We start from the raw sequence: 13508 nt of genomic DNA on the forward strand, positions 1-13508 counted from the left end.
TTTGGGACAAGAGAGAGGAGATAGAAAGCTTCAAAAACCTGGCCCATTATCGGCTTTGCCTTTCATAAATTTGAACGCAGCTGACAACCAAATCGCATGAATAGAGCTTCAATGTTCTCTGTTTGATTAATTAATTAGGTTTATCTTAAGTTAACTTATATTATACTTGTATTATATACATGCAGCTACATTTAAACAGCAAAAAAGTTCTCAGAAACTAACATAACGGCATCTGCTGTGCCTGTCTCTCTTTCTCTCTCTATTGTGCTCCCGCTCTCTCCCTCTCTTTTACACGATTGAATATTAATGGTTGCTTCTTGTGTAAGTGATAGTAAAGGAATCAGTCATCCATCGGGTGTTTACATATTTACACTATTTATTTATTTATTTAGCTATACCAATCACAAAATATAAGAAGCTCAGATGTCCGAAATTATGGATAACCCATAGGCTTACACAAAAGAAAAATACCTATTTCTAAAGTGTGCAGCTTATTGATCACTATGATATTTTATCCAGTAGAGGGCTCTCTACAGGGTGCTATTGAATATTGGCTAAATATAAGTCACTTAAACAAAATTAAACACGAAACTGTATTTTTTATTATTTTTTTCAATAATCAGACTCAACAATTAAAACAACAATGTAACAACAACAATAATAATACTAATACTACTACTACTATTACTACTACTACTACTACTACAAATAATAATAATAATAATAATAATAATAATAATACAACAATAAAAATGTAATAGTTGATCTAAATAACAAAGTCATAATCAGTTTTTTTTTTTTTTTTTTTTACATTTGTAGCCTATTTTTGAGGAAACACAAGCATGGTTTTAAAAACACCTCACCCAAAAACTATAAAACAAAATAGCAATAAAGGATATCGACAAGGATAACCATAAACAACGGGCATTATGAGCCATGATAAGTATCAAAGGAATGTGACACCAAAGGAAATAACAACACTAGCATCTAAACTCACACAGTAAGTCCCTATATAATTGCACTGAGTGAGTTAACAAGGAAATTGCTTTCACTTGGGAAACAGAGATGGGCAGGCTGCGCGCTGGGACAAAAAGAAAACTACTCTTAGAGCCAGTCCAGTGAGCAAAAGGGGAAAAAAAGAGCAAGGGTCCAGGACAGGAGGAGATTTGCATGGCACCCTCTCCCCGGACCCACAGAGGTCCAGCTTTGCAGACGTCACTGGTCGAGGATCTTTGTTTTCTCTCCACCTCTCAGCTGAGGAATACAAGTTTATCTTCCAGACAGGGACGGGACGATCTCCTCTGCCGCTCCTCTCCTCCATCTATCGGCGTGCACTGGGCTATTTCTCCTGTATGGTGGACATCCTGCTCAATACTTCTTTCTTGGATGATATGGGGGATCATTCAAAAAGTAAGTTATACTCGTTCTACTCTTAAATGACTAATCTGCGGGTTTAGGCTACTATGAGTTTTCACATGTAGGCTTTGTCTTAGCCGGCGTGTTGCCTCTTCAAGTTGATGCTTAATCGCTCGATTCATTTTGAGGTTTGTAGATTAATATCGAAAACTGCATCTAAGCAACAGACCTGTCCCAACGAAAGATCACTAAAGTACTCTGTGGTGCTGAGGAGTTTACAGTGACCCACGCCGTAATTTACTTGGTGCTATTTATAGCTCATGTGGTCACATTATATCTAGTTCAGTAATATTCTTGGACTACATGTTTGTTGTGATACGTGCACAGTATTTTCTCTCCTTCAGGTTGAAGGGGTGAACGGGGTTTAACAGGGATGTCATGGGGATTAGGATAGCGCACACAGTGTTGCATTAATGCATTCCCCACTTCACACAGAGAAGTCGGGAATCGCAATGTGTGTGGGCTGTGGAAGTCAGATACACGACCAGTACATCCTGAGAGTCTCCCCGGACCTGGAGTGGCATGCAGCCTGCCTCAAGTGTGCAGAGTGCAACCAGTACCTGGACGAGACCTGCACTTGCTTCGTCCGAGACGGAAAGACTTATTGTAAAAGAGATTACGCAAGGTAGGAGTTAAACGGGATTTCCTAAATGTTAGAGGCCATGTGTTTGGGAGAAGAAAGTGGTGGATATAATTTGAGATGAGATAAAAATACTATTCACATAATGATAGGTAGCCTACTGTCCTATGGCAAACGTGCAGGGTGTGTAAATGAAAGTAGGCTACGCAAAAATGTGACAGACTTGCATTCAGATCTGTGCTGTAGGCATTCCTTTTTTATGTTATTTTCTCGTGATCGTTACATCAGCTCACAGATTTTAATTTTTTTGCAACATGAATTGAGATCAACATCAGATTCGTTTCATTCAAGAAGTCTTAGGGCCACTGCATGGAACCAACACTTCTCCGTGCTCCTTTTCAGGTTGTTTGGCATCAAATGTGCAAAGTGTAACATGGGCTTCTGCAGCAGCGACCTGGTGATGCGAGCTCGGGACAATGTGTATCACATGGAGTGTTTTCGGTGCTCGGTTTGCAGTCGACACCTCCTGCCGGGAGACGAGTTCTCTCTGCGGGACGACGAGCTGCTGTGTCGGGCGGATCACGGCTTGCTGGTGGAGCGGGCCACCGCAGGGAGCCCGCTCAGCCCGGGGAGCATTCACACCAGACCGCTGCACATCTCAGGTAAGCTACAAACTGCTTATTATAAAGCCTTTTAAACCTTAACCTTATAATACAGTACACTAGAAGATGACCTGAATAGGCCTAAAATCGTGCATGTTATATGCCTATTATTATTATTATTATTATTATTATTATTATTATTATTATTATTATTATAAAAATGTTGCATTAACAAGCCTGCTTTTTGTTTTGTTTATCTGAAGCTAAATTTGAACAAAGTCGACTGAATAATAGCTGTATTTTGTGTGCATATAGTTGCAGCATAGGCAAAGGCCTACCTACCTGATTTTCGAGTCAAACAATGACATTGAGTGTTGTAATAAATCACTAGGCTATATTTTACATAATACTGTAGTACAGGTTTATACCGTCGCCTATGTATCTCTGGCACTGGGGTGCAGTGACATTACAGTAGTCTGATAATATTTGCTATTTCTAATGCCTAATATTTGTATACACTGCATAAAATGTGCTGGCTATTTGTTGCTTTTATTTAATTTAAGTTTATCACAATGCCTTACAGATGTATAACCATTAGGCTTATTTAGAATAACTGATCTGACTTTCTAATTTAATCGTTCCTTCTCCTCAGACACGGTTTCGGTCCGGCATCCTCCTCATCACCGGAACAACGTCCACAAGCAGACGGAGAAGACCACCCGGGTCCGGACGGTGCTAAACGAGAAGCAGCTCCACACGCTGAGGACCTGCTACAACGCCAACCCGCGACCGGACGCTCTGATGAAGGAGCAGCTGGTGGAGATGACCGGCCTCAGCCCCAGGGTGATCCGCGTCTGGTTTCAGAACAAGCGGTGCAAAGACAAGAAGAGGTCCATCCTGATGAAGCAGATTCAACAACAGCAACACAGCGACAAAACGGTGAGTTAATTAGGTTTTTGTAGGCATGGTATAACTAAAAAAAAACATTATTACAGGCTACGCCTTTCTCATTTCAAATCTAACCCATGTTGAGCAACACCTGCTTTTTAGGCTTATTTTACTCGTGTGTATAGTCGCTGTCACTCATCCCCCGCACAGCGTGCGATTAATTCCTCCTCTGGTTAAAAAAAATAATGCAAAACTCAACAACAGCCTGTGAATGATCAGGCAGCATGTGCAATGTTATTGCCACACCGATATGATAAAGAAAGATAGAATTAAATGGCAGTAGCCTATAGCACTAGAGAAAAACCATGGCAGGCCGAGAAACAAAACATGAAATCAAATCAGATTTATTTTAAATTTTAAAAGGGCTGATAACCACAATTTAGACGGAATACAAAGACAAAATGAAATGATTCCTTGACACCAATGAGCACTGCTTCTTGTGTTGAGATCTTTCTCCTATTCCAGCTTTCATTTTATCAGCGGTTGCATTTTGTATATATCCTAAGCTGCATTTTATGTTTTCAGAAATCAAATAATAATTGTAAATTTAATTATTGAATTTAATTATTTCTGAATTGAAAGAAAAACAAGAATTTTTGGCAGAGCAAACCAAATTAAGCCCAAACTATTGCAGAATAAGATTTGGGCTGATATGAGCTTATTGTGCATCTTTCATGGAGTCGTAGTTAGGTAATGATCATAAAGTTACATATTTTCTGCTTTTTTTTATTAGTATGTTGGTTCCCTCATAATGACAACAAAATGTCTTGATCTACCTGCATCACCCCCCTTGTATGGAGTCATGAACAGCAGAATATCCTTTAATCCTGAAATGACTTTACCCTTTCCAGACTACATTACTGGCCAAAATTTGGGCGAACTGAGTGTTGCTTGTTTTGTTCCTCCTGCAGAATCTGCAGGGCCTGACAGGCACACCTCTGGTGGCAGGCAGTCCTATACGGCACGACAACACCGTGCAAGGGAATACTGTGGAGGTGCAAACCTACCAGCCACCGTGGAAAACTCTCAGCGACTTCGCCCTGCAGAGCGACCTGGACCAGCCCGCCTTCCAACAACTGGTAGGATTACAGTAAATATATCATATTAAAAAGCTATTAAACATAATAAAAAAGCCTTAGCCTACATTCCCAGAGTGAGAGAGAAAGAAAAGGGAAAAACGGATTTCATGAGTCTCACTCAAAATAAAGAATAAGATAGGCCCTATGCTACAGATTAAGCTGATGGTGATGATGAGCTACACTTTGTTAAAAAAAACAACACGTAAGCCTATAGAAACAATTATTCCATCTAGTGATAACAAAGTTATAGTTTTTTCAAGGATTCAATTGCAAACAAGCTGTTTTCTTGTTCCAAACAGTTTCTCAACTTGGTCACCCCTTACGTAAATCACCCGATATGTTGATGGGGTCTCCTGAGATTTACACTACTGATACAGTGATGTCTTTCCATAATTTTTTTTAATAGAATGGCCTAATACAACATAGCCCTATGTCATATAGACCAGCCTAGGATATGGAGCTCCCACACTCTTGAAATTACAGCCGGGGCCTAAAAGCACATTCACATGTTGACATCTCTGTAACTGGGGGGTCGTGAGAAGTTTGGCACCAGCAAAGATAGACAAGCTGTTAAAAACATAGGCTACTTAAAAAAAAATCTGACTTCCTCCGTTTCCTCCGGTAGGTGTCTTTCTCCGAATCGGGCTCTCTGGGCAACTCCTCGGGCAGTGATGTGACCTCTTTGTCGTCGCAGTTACCGGACACACCGAACAGTATGGTGCCGAGTCCCGTGGACACGTGAGGAGGCCTCGAGGTCAGCTGCGGCCCACCCCACACCCACCCCCCGAGCGCGCACCCGCGTCCTCTGCAGGGACGCGCAGAGACCTCAGTGACATTCAATCAAGAAAAACGAACAAAGGACCTGAATGGATTATATGCTCGAGGATACATTCAGTTGCCGACTGGAGGATTGGAGATCTGACTATTCCCTTTACATTTAAGCATTTTAGCTCACTGTCTTTTTTGCTCAAGGACACCTCGGCAGGACACACCGCTGTTGATGGACATTATGGGCCTTCTACCACGATGCCAATGCCTGAACTGGCCACAAAGTGCTGAATATGTTATGGGATTCAAACACGTGAGCCTGCACTGGAAGTTAATGCAAACAGTGTCCAATGTTTATCGGAAACTCAGAATACAAACTGTGTAGATGTGCATGATTTCTAAGTTTCAGTATCGACTCTTGTAGTAATGAATGAAATAAGTGATGCGCATTGTCTGCGTTTTCTCCAGAAAATAAGTTATTGTTATTTATTACGAGGACAGACATAGCTGACCTTATCAATACAACCATAGTTCTAACATGATTATTGCATGCAAAATCTATTTGTTCAGTAAACTTTCAGAAGTTTTTAAATTATGGTCGGCACAATAAATCACCTTTAAGGTCAATGGAATCTGCTGCTTATGATGCTTGACACTATTTAAAGTGGAGCTGGAGGATCTCCCCTGTTTACACTACAATTCAACCTGTTACAAGGTCTAATTCAGTATGGACTCATACAAATAAATATAGCCTACACGTTTGGGAAGTCAGAAACGGAATATTTACGTGTTACAAGTTGCCCTTCTGTCAGTGGGCTGCATGCTTCAGTTCACAAAACCCTGAGGTAGCCTAGAAACCCTGCTTATATTTAGGCCTGTTCAGTTTCTGGGCCAAATGGATCAGTGACTGGTGGTCGACACGGCATTATTAGCTATATGGCCCATGTGTCATAGGTCACTGAATCAAAAACAATGGACTGAAGCCGGTTTAATTCGCCCCCTCCGGTGATTTCTATTTTTAAGGCCTCCAAATAGCCTGGGCATATCTATAGCAAATTATGCATGCTGTTTTGATTGAGGCATAGTGACGAAAACGATCAAATTGGTCTTATTCAGACAAATGTCATAGTGTAATACCAACCTGAGGCCCATGGTTACAAGTCTAGACACAGGACAGGCAGCGGCGGCCTCTTATCTGCATCTGGCATCACCTGCTAAGGATACACTGAATGGGCCCACAACAAACGCGCTGCGCTGAGGAGCCTCGCAGCCTGCGGACGCATCCTGGCGTGTCTTTGGTTTATTTTCATTCCAGTAGGAATCCTGAACGGCAAATAGCCGCTGGACAAGAGAGCATGCAGGTCAAGCCGGCCCTGACACACTACACCTTAACAATTTGTCTGGGAGGATCGGCTTTTATCAGTGATGGAAACGGGAGTCTCATCGACATTCAAAATCCTGTTAAGTCTTTAAGACATGCTGATATACTAAATCTTTAAACTGTGTGCAAGAGTAGCAATGGCAGCAACAATTTATTAAAAAAAAAAAAAAATTAACTACAAAGATACTAGAGAGGGCTATCTAATGATAAGCACCAAACTCCTCAAATTATACTGTCACTATTCATTTTAAAATAACTAGGCTACTCACTCAGTCCAAATTTGAATAGCCTAGTGATATTTTAGTGAATTTTCATCACACCTGGCACAGAGGACTTTAAATATTAAATAGTTCCCACGTTTTCAACACAAGCACTACTTTCAAGCCAAAATTTGATACACTGGCTGAATGCTCCAGCATTTTCACTGGATAATGCTGTACATTTGAGTTCTTTTGGTCTTTAGCCTGTTTTTAAATTATGCCTTAACATGCAGGTTGATGGTCATACATGCAGAATTAGGGGCAGCATTAATGCTGTAGTGATGGAAGATTTTCAATAACACACTATTATTAGTACACAAAAGGACATTCAAAAGTTCTTTAAAATCATTTTTGTTTACATCTAAAACCCCCATTTTTCCTGAGGGTGTCAGTTTGTGAGGACTTTAATGTGGGTGTAAATGCACATTTCAAGCCAGTTCTTATATTCATATTCATGTGTCTTGGAGATTCAATAATAAAATTTGTTTTCTGACCATCAAATCATAGACCAAATTAGGACATCTTCATTATCCAAGTTTATAAGGGTCAAACTGACAGAAATACAAGACTCACCACAAAGTGTTGATGTTTGTTAAGTCATACTTATACTCATGTCATTAATTTAACTGCACAGTTCACACAGAATAAAACTGAACAAAAATACATAACATAACCATAAGTATTTTATTTCATATGATAAAGGTAAATAACCCAATAAATTATATTAATTTGTGAGTGCCTCCTAACAAAAAGAGAAAGAAAAATACGTGAACTTGAAAAATAAAACTCTAACACATATTTGCAATCAAGGCAGGTCATGTAACTGTAACTGGCATTAATGTAGACTAGAGATAACATTCAGGTCATTCATATTCGAAAATGAGACAAATATAATAAATTAATACAACAACAGTATTGATGACAATGCTTGGCAAATCATAAATTACAGTATAAGTACATGTGTCAGGTTTACTGCTTTGAAATGTTAATTTTTATCCACAATAGAAACAAAAAGAGAAACAAATGGCTTGTTTAGACATTAAGTGGAATAGTTGTGCGTGTGTTATAACTGCAATGTACAAACAAGACATTTTGTGCAAATTCCTCAATATGTTTTCCAAAAAAAACAAAGCAGATGCATTGACACAGGATAAGGCTTCACAATCTTTACATTTGACAAAGTCTGAAAGAACATAATTACTCGTGTGCAGACTTTTAAGTCAAGGAAAAACAAAACTAAACAAGAACAAAAAATCCCAAAACAACTCCACATCTTAGTCTCTTTTGTAGTGTTTACACTTGGCATTATGCATTCTGAGGACAGTGTGTGACTCTGTCACTCTTCCTGCTTCTTGAGAAAAAACTGCAACGCCGAGTCCCACTGATCCCTTGGAAAGCGGTTTGACAACTCACAGTAATCCAGCGGCTGGGAAACTTTACACACTTTGAAAGAGAAGAACAACTGCATTATACTGGGTGCCCAACAGAAATCTCAATAAAATGAAATTCAAAATATTATTGGAATCTATTGGAGAACAATCATGTCAAAAATAGCTCTTTGTATATGAGGCAAAAATTTTAAATGATTAAAATATCTCTGTAGGACTAAAAAAATATGAATTACAATACAATCAATCTTGTTCGTTTGTGTATTTATGAGAATAACTTACCTGCTTGCTTTGTTTTGTTGTCTGAATCCTTCTCATTTGCAGCGCAGTCCTAGAGAAGTTAAATAGAGCATTAGTGCCTACTAAACAGTACGCTGCAGGTACTAGTAGCGTTGTGTATGTCCATTTTAATTTGTCTCATCCAAGATTAATTAAACCTTCCAGCCAAAACAAACAAACATAATTTAACAAAAATTTAAAGCTGCTACACCTCGTTATAATTTACAAATCAAACTAAATGTTTTTAGTCTAACAGGTGATAAGGGACCATCCTGGATTAAACTGTTTCACTCCGAGGAATGCTCTCGAGGTTAACTCAACAATGAGGGCAGCGAGGCAAAACACCATGCATTATTGCTTTGTTTGAAAGAAATGACAATGGCTTGTCTCCCTTTGAATGGAAGTTAATCGGCGTATAAACAGTGGTGGTTGCAGAATGGTGAGGGGTGAGTTGTCAGAAGAAGATGAAGGAGACAAGCTGTTTACTGGGAGTCGAACCAGTGGCAGGTAAATCCACTGTGAAGGAAGCCATTTATCTTTGTAAAAGCTTGCCTGTTACAGGTTCAGTGGGGCCCAGAAGAGCAATTGTTAATCAGCCGATGCAAAGAGGTTTCCTTCTGAAGTGAAAGAAACATATTGTTTTTGGATATTTTATGAAGGGGCAAGAAACTCTAATCATGTTTTTGTATGGTTTTTTAAATATTTATTTCTCCCACAGTTTTTGAATACGTTTTCCACATTACAGTTTTTTAAAATCACTTGATTTCCTTGATGCAACACTCCCAAACATTTTTTTTTGGGTGGGGGGGGGGGGGGGGGGGGCTTGGATATTTTTTAATTGTACTGTTGTTCTAAGATTTACCTGAACAAATGTAGCCAGCAGCACACAGCTCATCTCCTGCTGCAGGATGACCTTGTTTTGGGAGTTGTTGTAGCAGGCTGAGATGAGGGAGGGGAAGAGCACTCTGATGAGGCGCGGGTGGCTGAAGTACTGGAAGGGCAGCTGACACAGTTTCTGCAGCACGCTGGGCTGGCGGCCAGATTGCACTATCACCTGGAACACACAGGGAGCAGGGCCAGTCAGTCACTAAGCCAGTCAGGCGGCCAGTCAGTGGCAGTGCTGGTTGTAAATAACCGCCCTGTGCCCCTCCCACATGTAAATCTGCCACTAAAACAACACACAAACAGCCATTAGGAGGAGACCTGAGGGGGCACAGCCTCCCAATACGCAATTATGGGCTATAAAACACAATGATGGGATGTTTTGTTCTTCCCTTTGTACTAACGGCAATAGCAGAGCTGCTGTAACACAAGAGGGAAAAGAGAAATGTGAAATGAAGTCATTATAAAACTTTACTTTCAAGTTCTGTGTTAAGCTCTGTAAGCAGCACAGAAGCTGCGCAAAAGTTTGTTACCGCCCTGTAGGAGTGAAGCTCAGGTTGAGAGGGCATTCATAGTGCAACAGGGGAATGAAGGGGTAGAATGACGGGCAGGGTGAGCGAACCTTCACCGACAGTGTGGCCACCCCCACTTTAAGAAATGAGCAATAACATTAATGGTATTTTCACCCTGCCGACATCCTGCTCTCCATCACAGCCCATCAATCACACACCATCACATCCGGGCCACCAGTATTACAACCAAATCACTCCCAGCCTCATTTGATTAGAAGGGGGAGCGCTGCAAAGGAAGGGGTCCTGGCCTAATGCTCTGGTCATCTCCCCTGAGCCTGGGAAGACCATCAGCACCCCTCTGAGAGCCAGGAGGTCAGCATGCTTAATCTTGCTGAAAAACCCCCCAAAACGCTGCACCGCTTTACAGGTACAGATTACAGGACCGGGGGCTCAATGTCAATGGAAACCAGGAGGGCAAGGTGAGGTCCCCAAGTCATGGGGACATAAATTCACAAGATTTGAAAAAAAATACACTCTCTAATACTCTTCCATTGGCTTCTCCTTTGATAATGCACTCCAAGTCTGAGCAACAGGATAAACAAAGTGATAATTCACTGCTTTTATCAGCTCAAGGTGAAGCTTCTCAGAGCTGCTGTCTACAGCAGCGTTCAAAGGGACACAAAACAGTGCCATTTCCTATCATCATTTGTTTCAATACTCCATATGGACAGGTCAAACAATCTGAACTGTAATGTATTACAAATACTTAAAAATGTGAAGAGTACTGAATTTGTCACCCTGAAATGTAATTGTTAATTTTTACAGCTAAAAGAACACATTATTTCTGCTCTGGTGTGTTTTGCCAAGTGTAGTATAAAATTAAAGAATGGTCTTGATTACATTACAAAGAAGAAGACGGTTAACTATGAATATGTATGTGCAACAGCAGAGGAATAAAATCCCACAGTTGCACTGACTCAATAAGTGTTTTTCACAAAGGAATGTGGGACTCGGACAAATTCATCCACTGAAGGAAGGAAAAAAAAAAAAACAAAACGTCAAGCTCTGGTTGTTTTCAAAAGTAGAGCTGCTTATTTTTTGTGCAAGTAGTTTTAGCATTTTCCTGCTACCTTCCACTAAATCATACATCATCGTATTTATCTTTCTGTTGCAACACTGCCCAAAGACAAACTGGCAATGGGGGGGTGGGGGGGAGGGGGGTTGGGGTCATACATTTATACAGCAGAATTCATTAGAAAAGCCAAAACTGTGATTCTGCTAAAGCTAAAGAATGTATTTGTTCTTGCGTTTTAATCCAGAACATTTATGGTTATGGTATCATAATTTAACGCCGTAGCAAGTGTTGGATGTTTGAGCTGGGGCTCTGAGAAGATCCAACCCACAAATCACCTAGCGATCTCATAATCCTCCACAACGCACAGCTCCATCTTCAGCTGCCTAAACAAATTGTCCACCCTCAAGTGCCTGACGCAGAAAGACATAAAACAAAGCCTGGTGGCAGCAAGAGTCTGCAGGTAACAAAGAAACCGAGTGCCTTGCCAACTTTCCACACCTCCACCAGGTGAAGAGCAACACCAGAGCTCGAAATGGTTTCCAACTACAGATTATGCTGTAGGGTTACTTCTCCCAGCTCAGCTGAAGTATCTGCAGCTCAAAGCCTGACATCATAAAACTAACAACAAGCATTTGAACCCATGCATCTGGCCCACGTATAACACAGACTCTGTAAAAACTCAAGTGTCTTGGCTGCTCTGTTCTTTCTTAACTTCACAGACCTGGCATTTTCAAACAGTGCCGAGTTTTATGACGCTTCCATTACATAACTTCCTCACTGTCCACAATGACAACAAAGAGTGTGTAAAGTTAATGTTCTGAAACGCAAACAAATTCCAGGGAAAACCCAGTGTTGAAGCGGAAACCAAAGTTAAAGCAGATTTCAGAACGGAGAGAAAAACGAAGGGACAGTCATGATCCAGCCATGCAAATAAGCATAAATCTCAAATAGCCTAATTAGCCTGCATGCATGAGTCTGCACAGCTGCTGGATGAGGCAAAGACATTTTATTAATTTCTTAGTGCACAAATTTAATTATACATGTTTATTGTCACAAAGAAGAAAAGTGACAATCTTGCGTGTGTGGAGGAATCTCCATTCATCGCAGCGTCTAGACAGCTCGAACACCTCATGAGGAACCAGAGCTGGGCCATTTATCTGACACTTGAATCCACAATATAAACCAGATCCATCAGAGTGGAACAGCCTTACTGATAAGATAAGCAGCACAACAAACACCACAAAGAAAAGTTAGTCAAATAACAGTTTAGTGCTTCTTTACAACATCTACAATGGCTTAGAGACGTACACAGGACGCTGCGTTGCCTTTGGATGATTACAGGCTAGCTATGCAGACATTGACATAGACAGTCCAACTTGACTTTTAAGGAGATTGTCTGCTATTTTGAAATCCCATAAAAAACTGTTGTTTACATAATAAAGCTTAATAACTCTTTATTTATCTCTATGAGCTGACGCTGTCATTCCATTCCAGATCCTACTGATGATAATTCTGCTCTGAAAGTAACTGACGACAGTGTTGCAGACAAATGGAAACTCCTCACTGAAGGGTTTGTAGGGATAAAAATGTCCTCAACTTCACTACAAGTTAGGTGGACCTGCATTCACCCTTGAAGCAGAGCGTAAATCATCTACCGAGCTAACAATAAGGCCCTCTCCTGCCAGTCAGTGGAGAGTGTGTATGTCTGCGTTTCTATGCCTCTGTTTACTCTGCTGGGTGATACAGAGTGTGCATTCCCCGGCGCTGGCTCCCTATGGTCTGCATGAGCTGCACTTACCCTGCAGGCAGTGAGGGCTTGGTTGTCTTGGCAGTAATGGACTGCTGAAGGGAGCGTTTCAACATCAGGTTAACAGGAATTACAGGCCTAAAGCTTGTCTTGAGCCTGCAGGGCAGAGGAAACGCCCTCGTAGAAAATGGGAAGAAGAGGAATGACCCCACAGATAAGGCTGAGCTCTGGAGATGTGTGTGGGATGTTCAGTCTAGAGACGATCCATAGCTCATGTGATGCTTACCGTTATAAAGAAAACAGTTTACAATATATAAGCACAGGGGAGTCAGGTAATCTCAGGAGCCAGTGCAGGGAAAACGATCCCATTACATACGCTACTTGAAATTGGACCTGCTTCTGTGTGTATTATGGGGCCAACAGCATTTGTGTGTTTGCGTGTGTAGCTCATTCTGCTTTTGTGTGTGTGTGTGTGGCCATTTTCCCTGTACTGACACAAAAAAAAGCAAAGTTTTCTTAAGATTTCCACACTCTCAAATTGCTTGTGTCTTTCTAAAAAGCAAGCGGGAATCAGGTGGGTTAACATGTCAA

At 40.8% G+C, this 13508-nt stretch overlaps 2 protein-coding genes across 3 annotated transcripts in view; one reads left to right on the top strand and one right to left on the bottom strand.

Annotated features, from left to right (window-relative positions):
- The first annotated feature begins 1337 nt into the window (after nt 1-1337).
- On the top strand, nt 1338-5389 carry isl2a (ISL LIM homeobox 2a). The gene is made up of 6 exons (XM_046038117.1): nt 1338-1410; nt 1852-2041; nt 2399-2658; nt 3251-3537; nt 4458-4625; nt 5251-5389. The coding sequence occupies exons 1-6, from the start codon at nt 1353-1355 to the stop codon at nt 5365-5367; spliced, it is 1080 nt and encodes a 359-aa protein (XP_045894073.1). The 5' UTR covers nt 1338-1352; the 3' UTR covers nt 5368-5389.
- Nucleotides 5390-7557: 2168 nt separating this feature from the next.
- Nucleotides 7558-13508, bottom strand: part of scaper (S-phase cyclin A-associated protein in the ER) — a 62912-nt gene continuing 56961 nt past the window's right edge. For both annotated transcript variants that reach the window (XM_046038467.1, XM_046038466.1), the window contains 3 exons: nt 9564-9755; nt 8705-8753; nt 7558-8477 (listed from right to left, as the gene is read on the bottom strand). In XM_046038467.1, coding sequence (XP_045894423.1) covers nt 8371-8477; nt 8705-8753; nt 9564-9755 — 348 coding nt within the window. In that variant the 3' untranslated portion in view covers nt 7558-8370. The remainder of the gene's footprint in view (nt 8478-8704; nt 8754-9563; nt 9756-13508) is intronic.

Source organism: Micropterus dolomieu, linkage group LG22 (genome assembly GCF_021292245.1).
Source record: "Micropterus dolomieu isolate WLL.071019.BEF.003 ecotype Adirondacks linkage group LG22, ASM2129224v1, whole genome shotgun sequence".
Taxonomy (NCBI): domain Eukaryota; kingdom Metazoa; phylum Chordata; class Actinopteri; order Centrarchiformes; family Centrarchidae; genus Micropterus; species Micropterus dolomieu.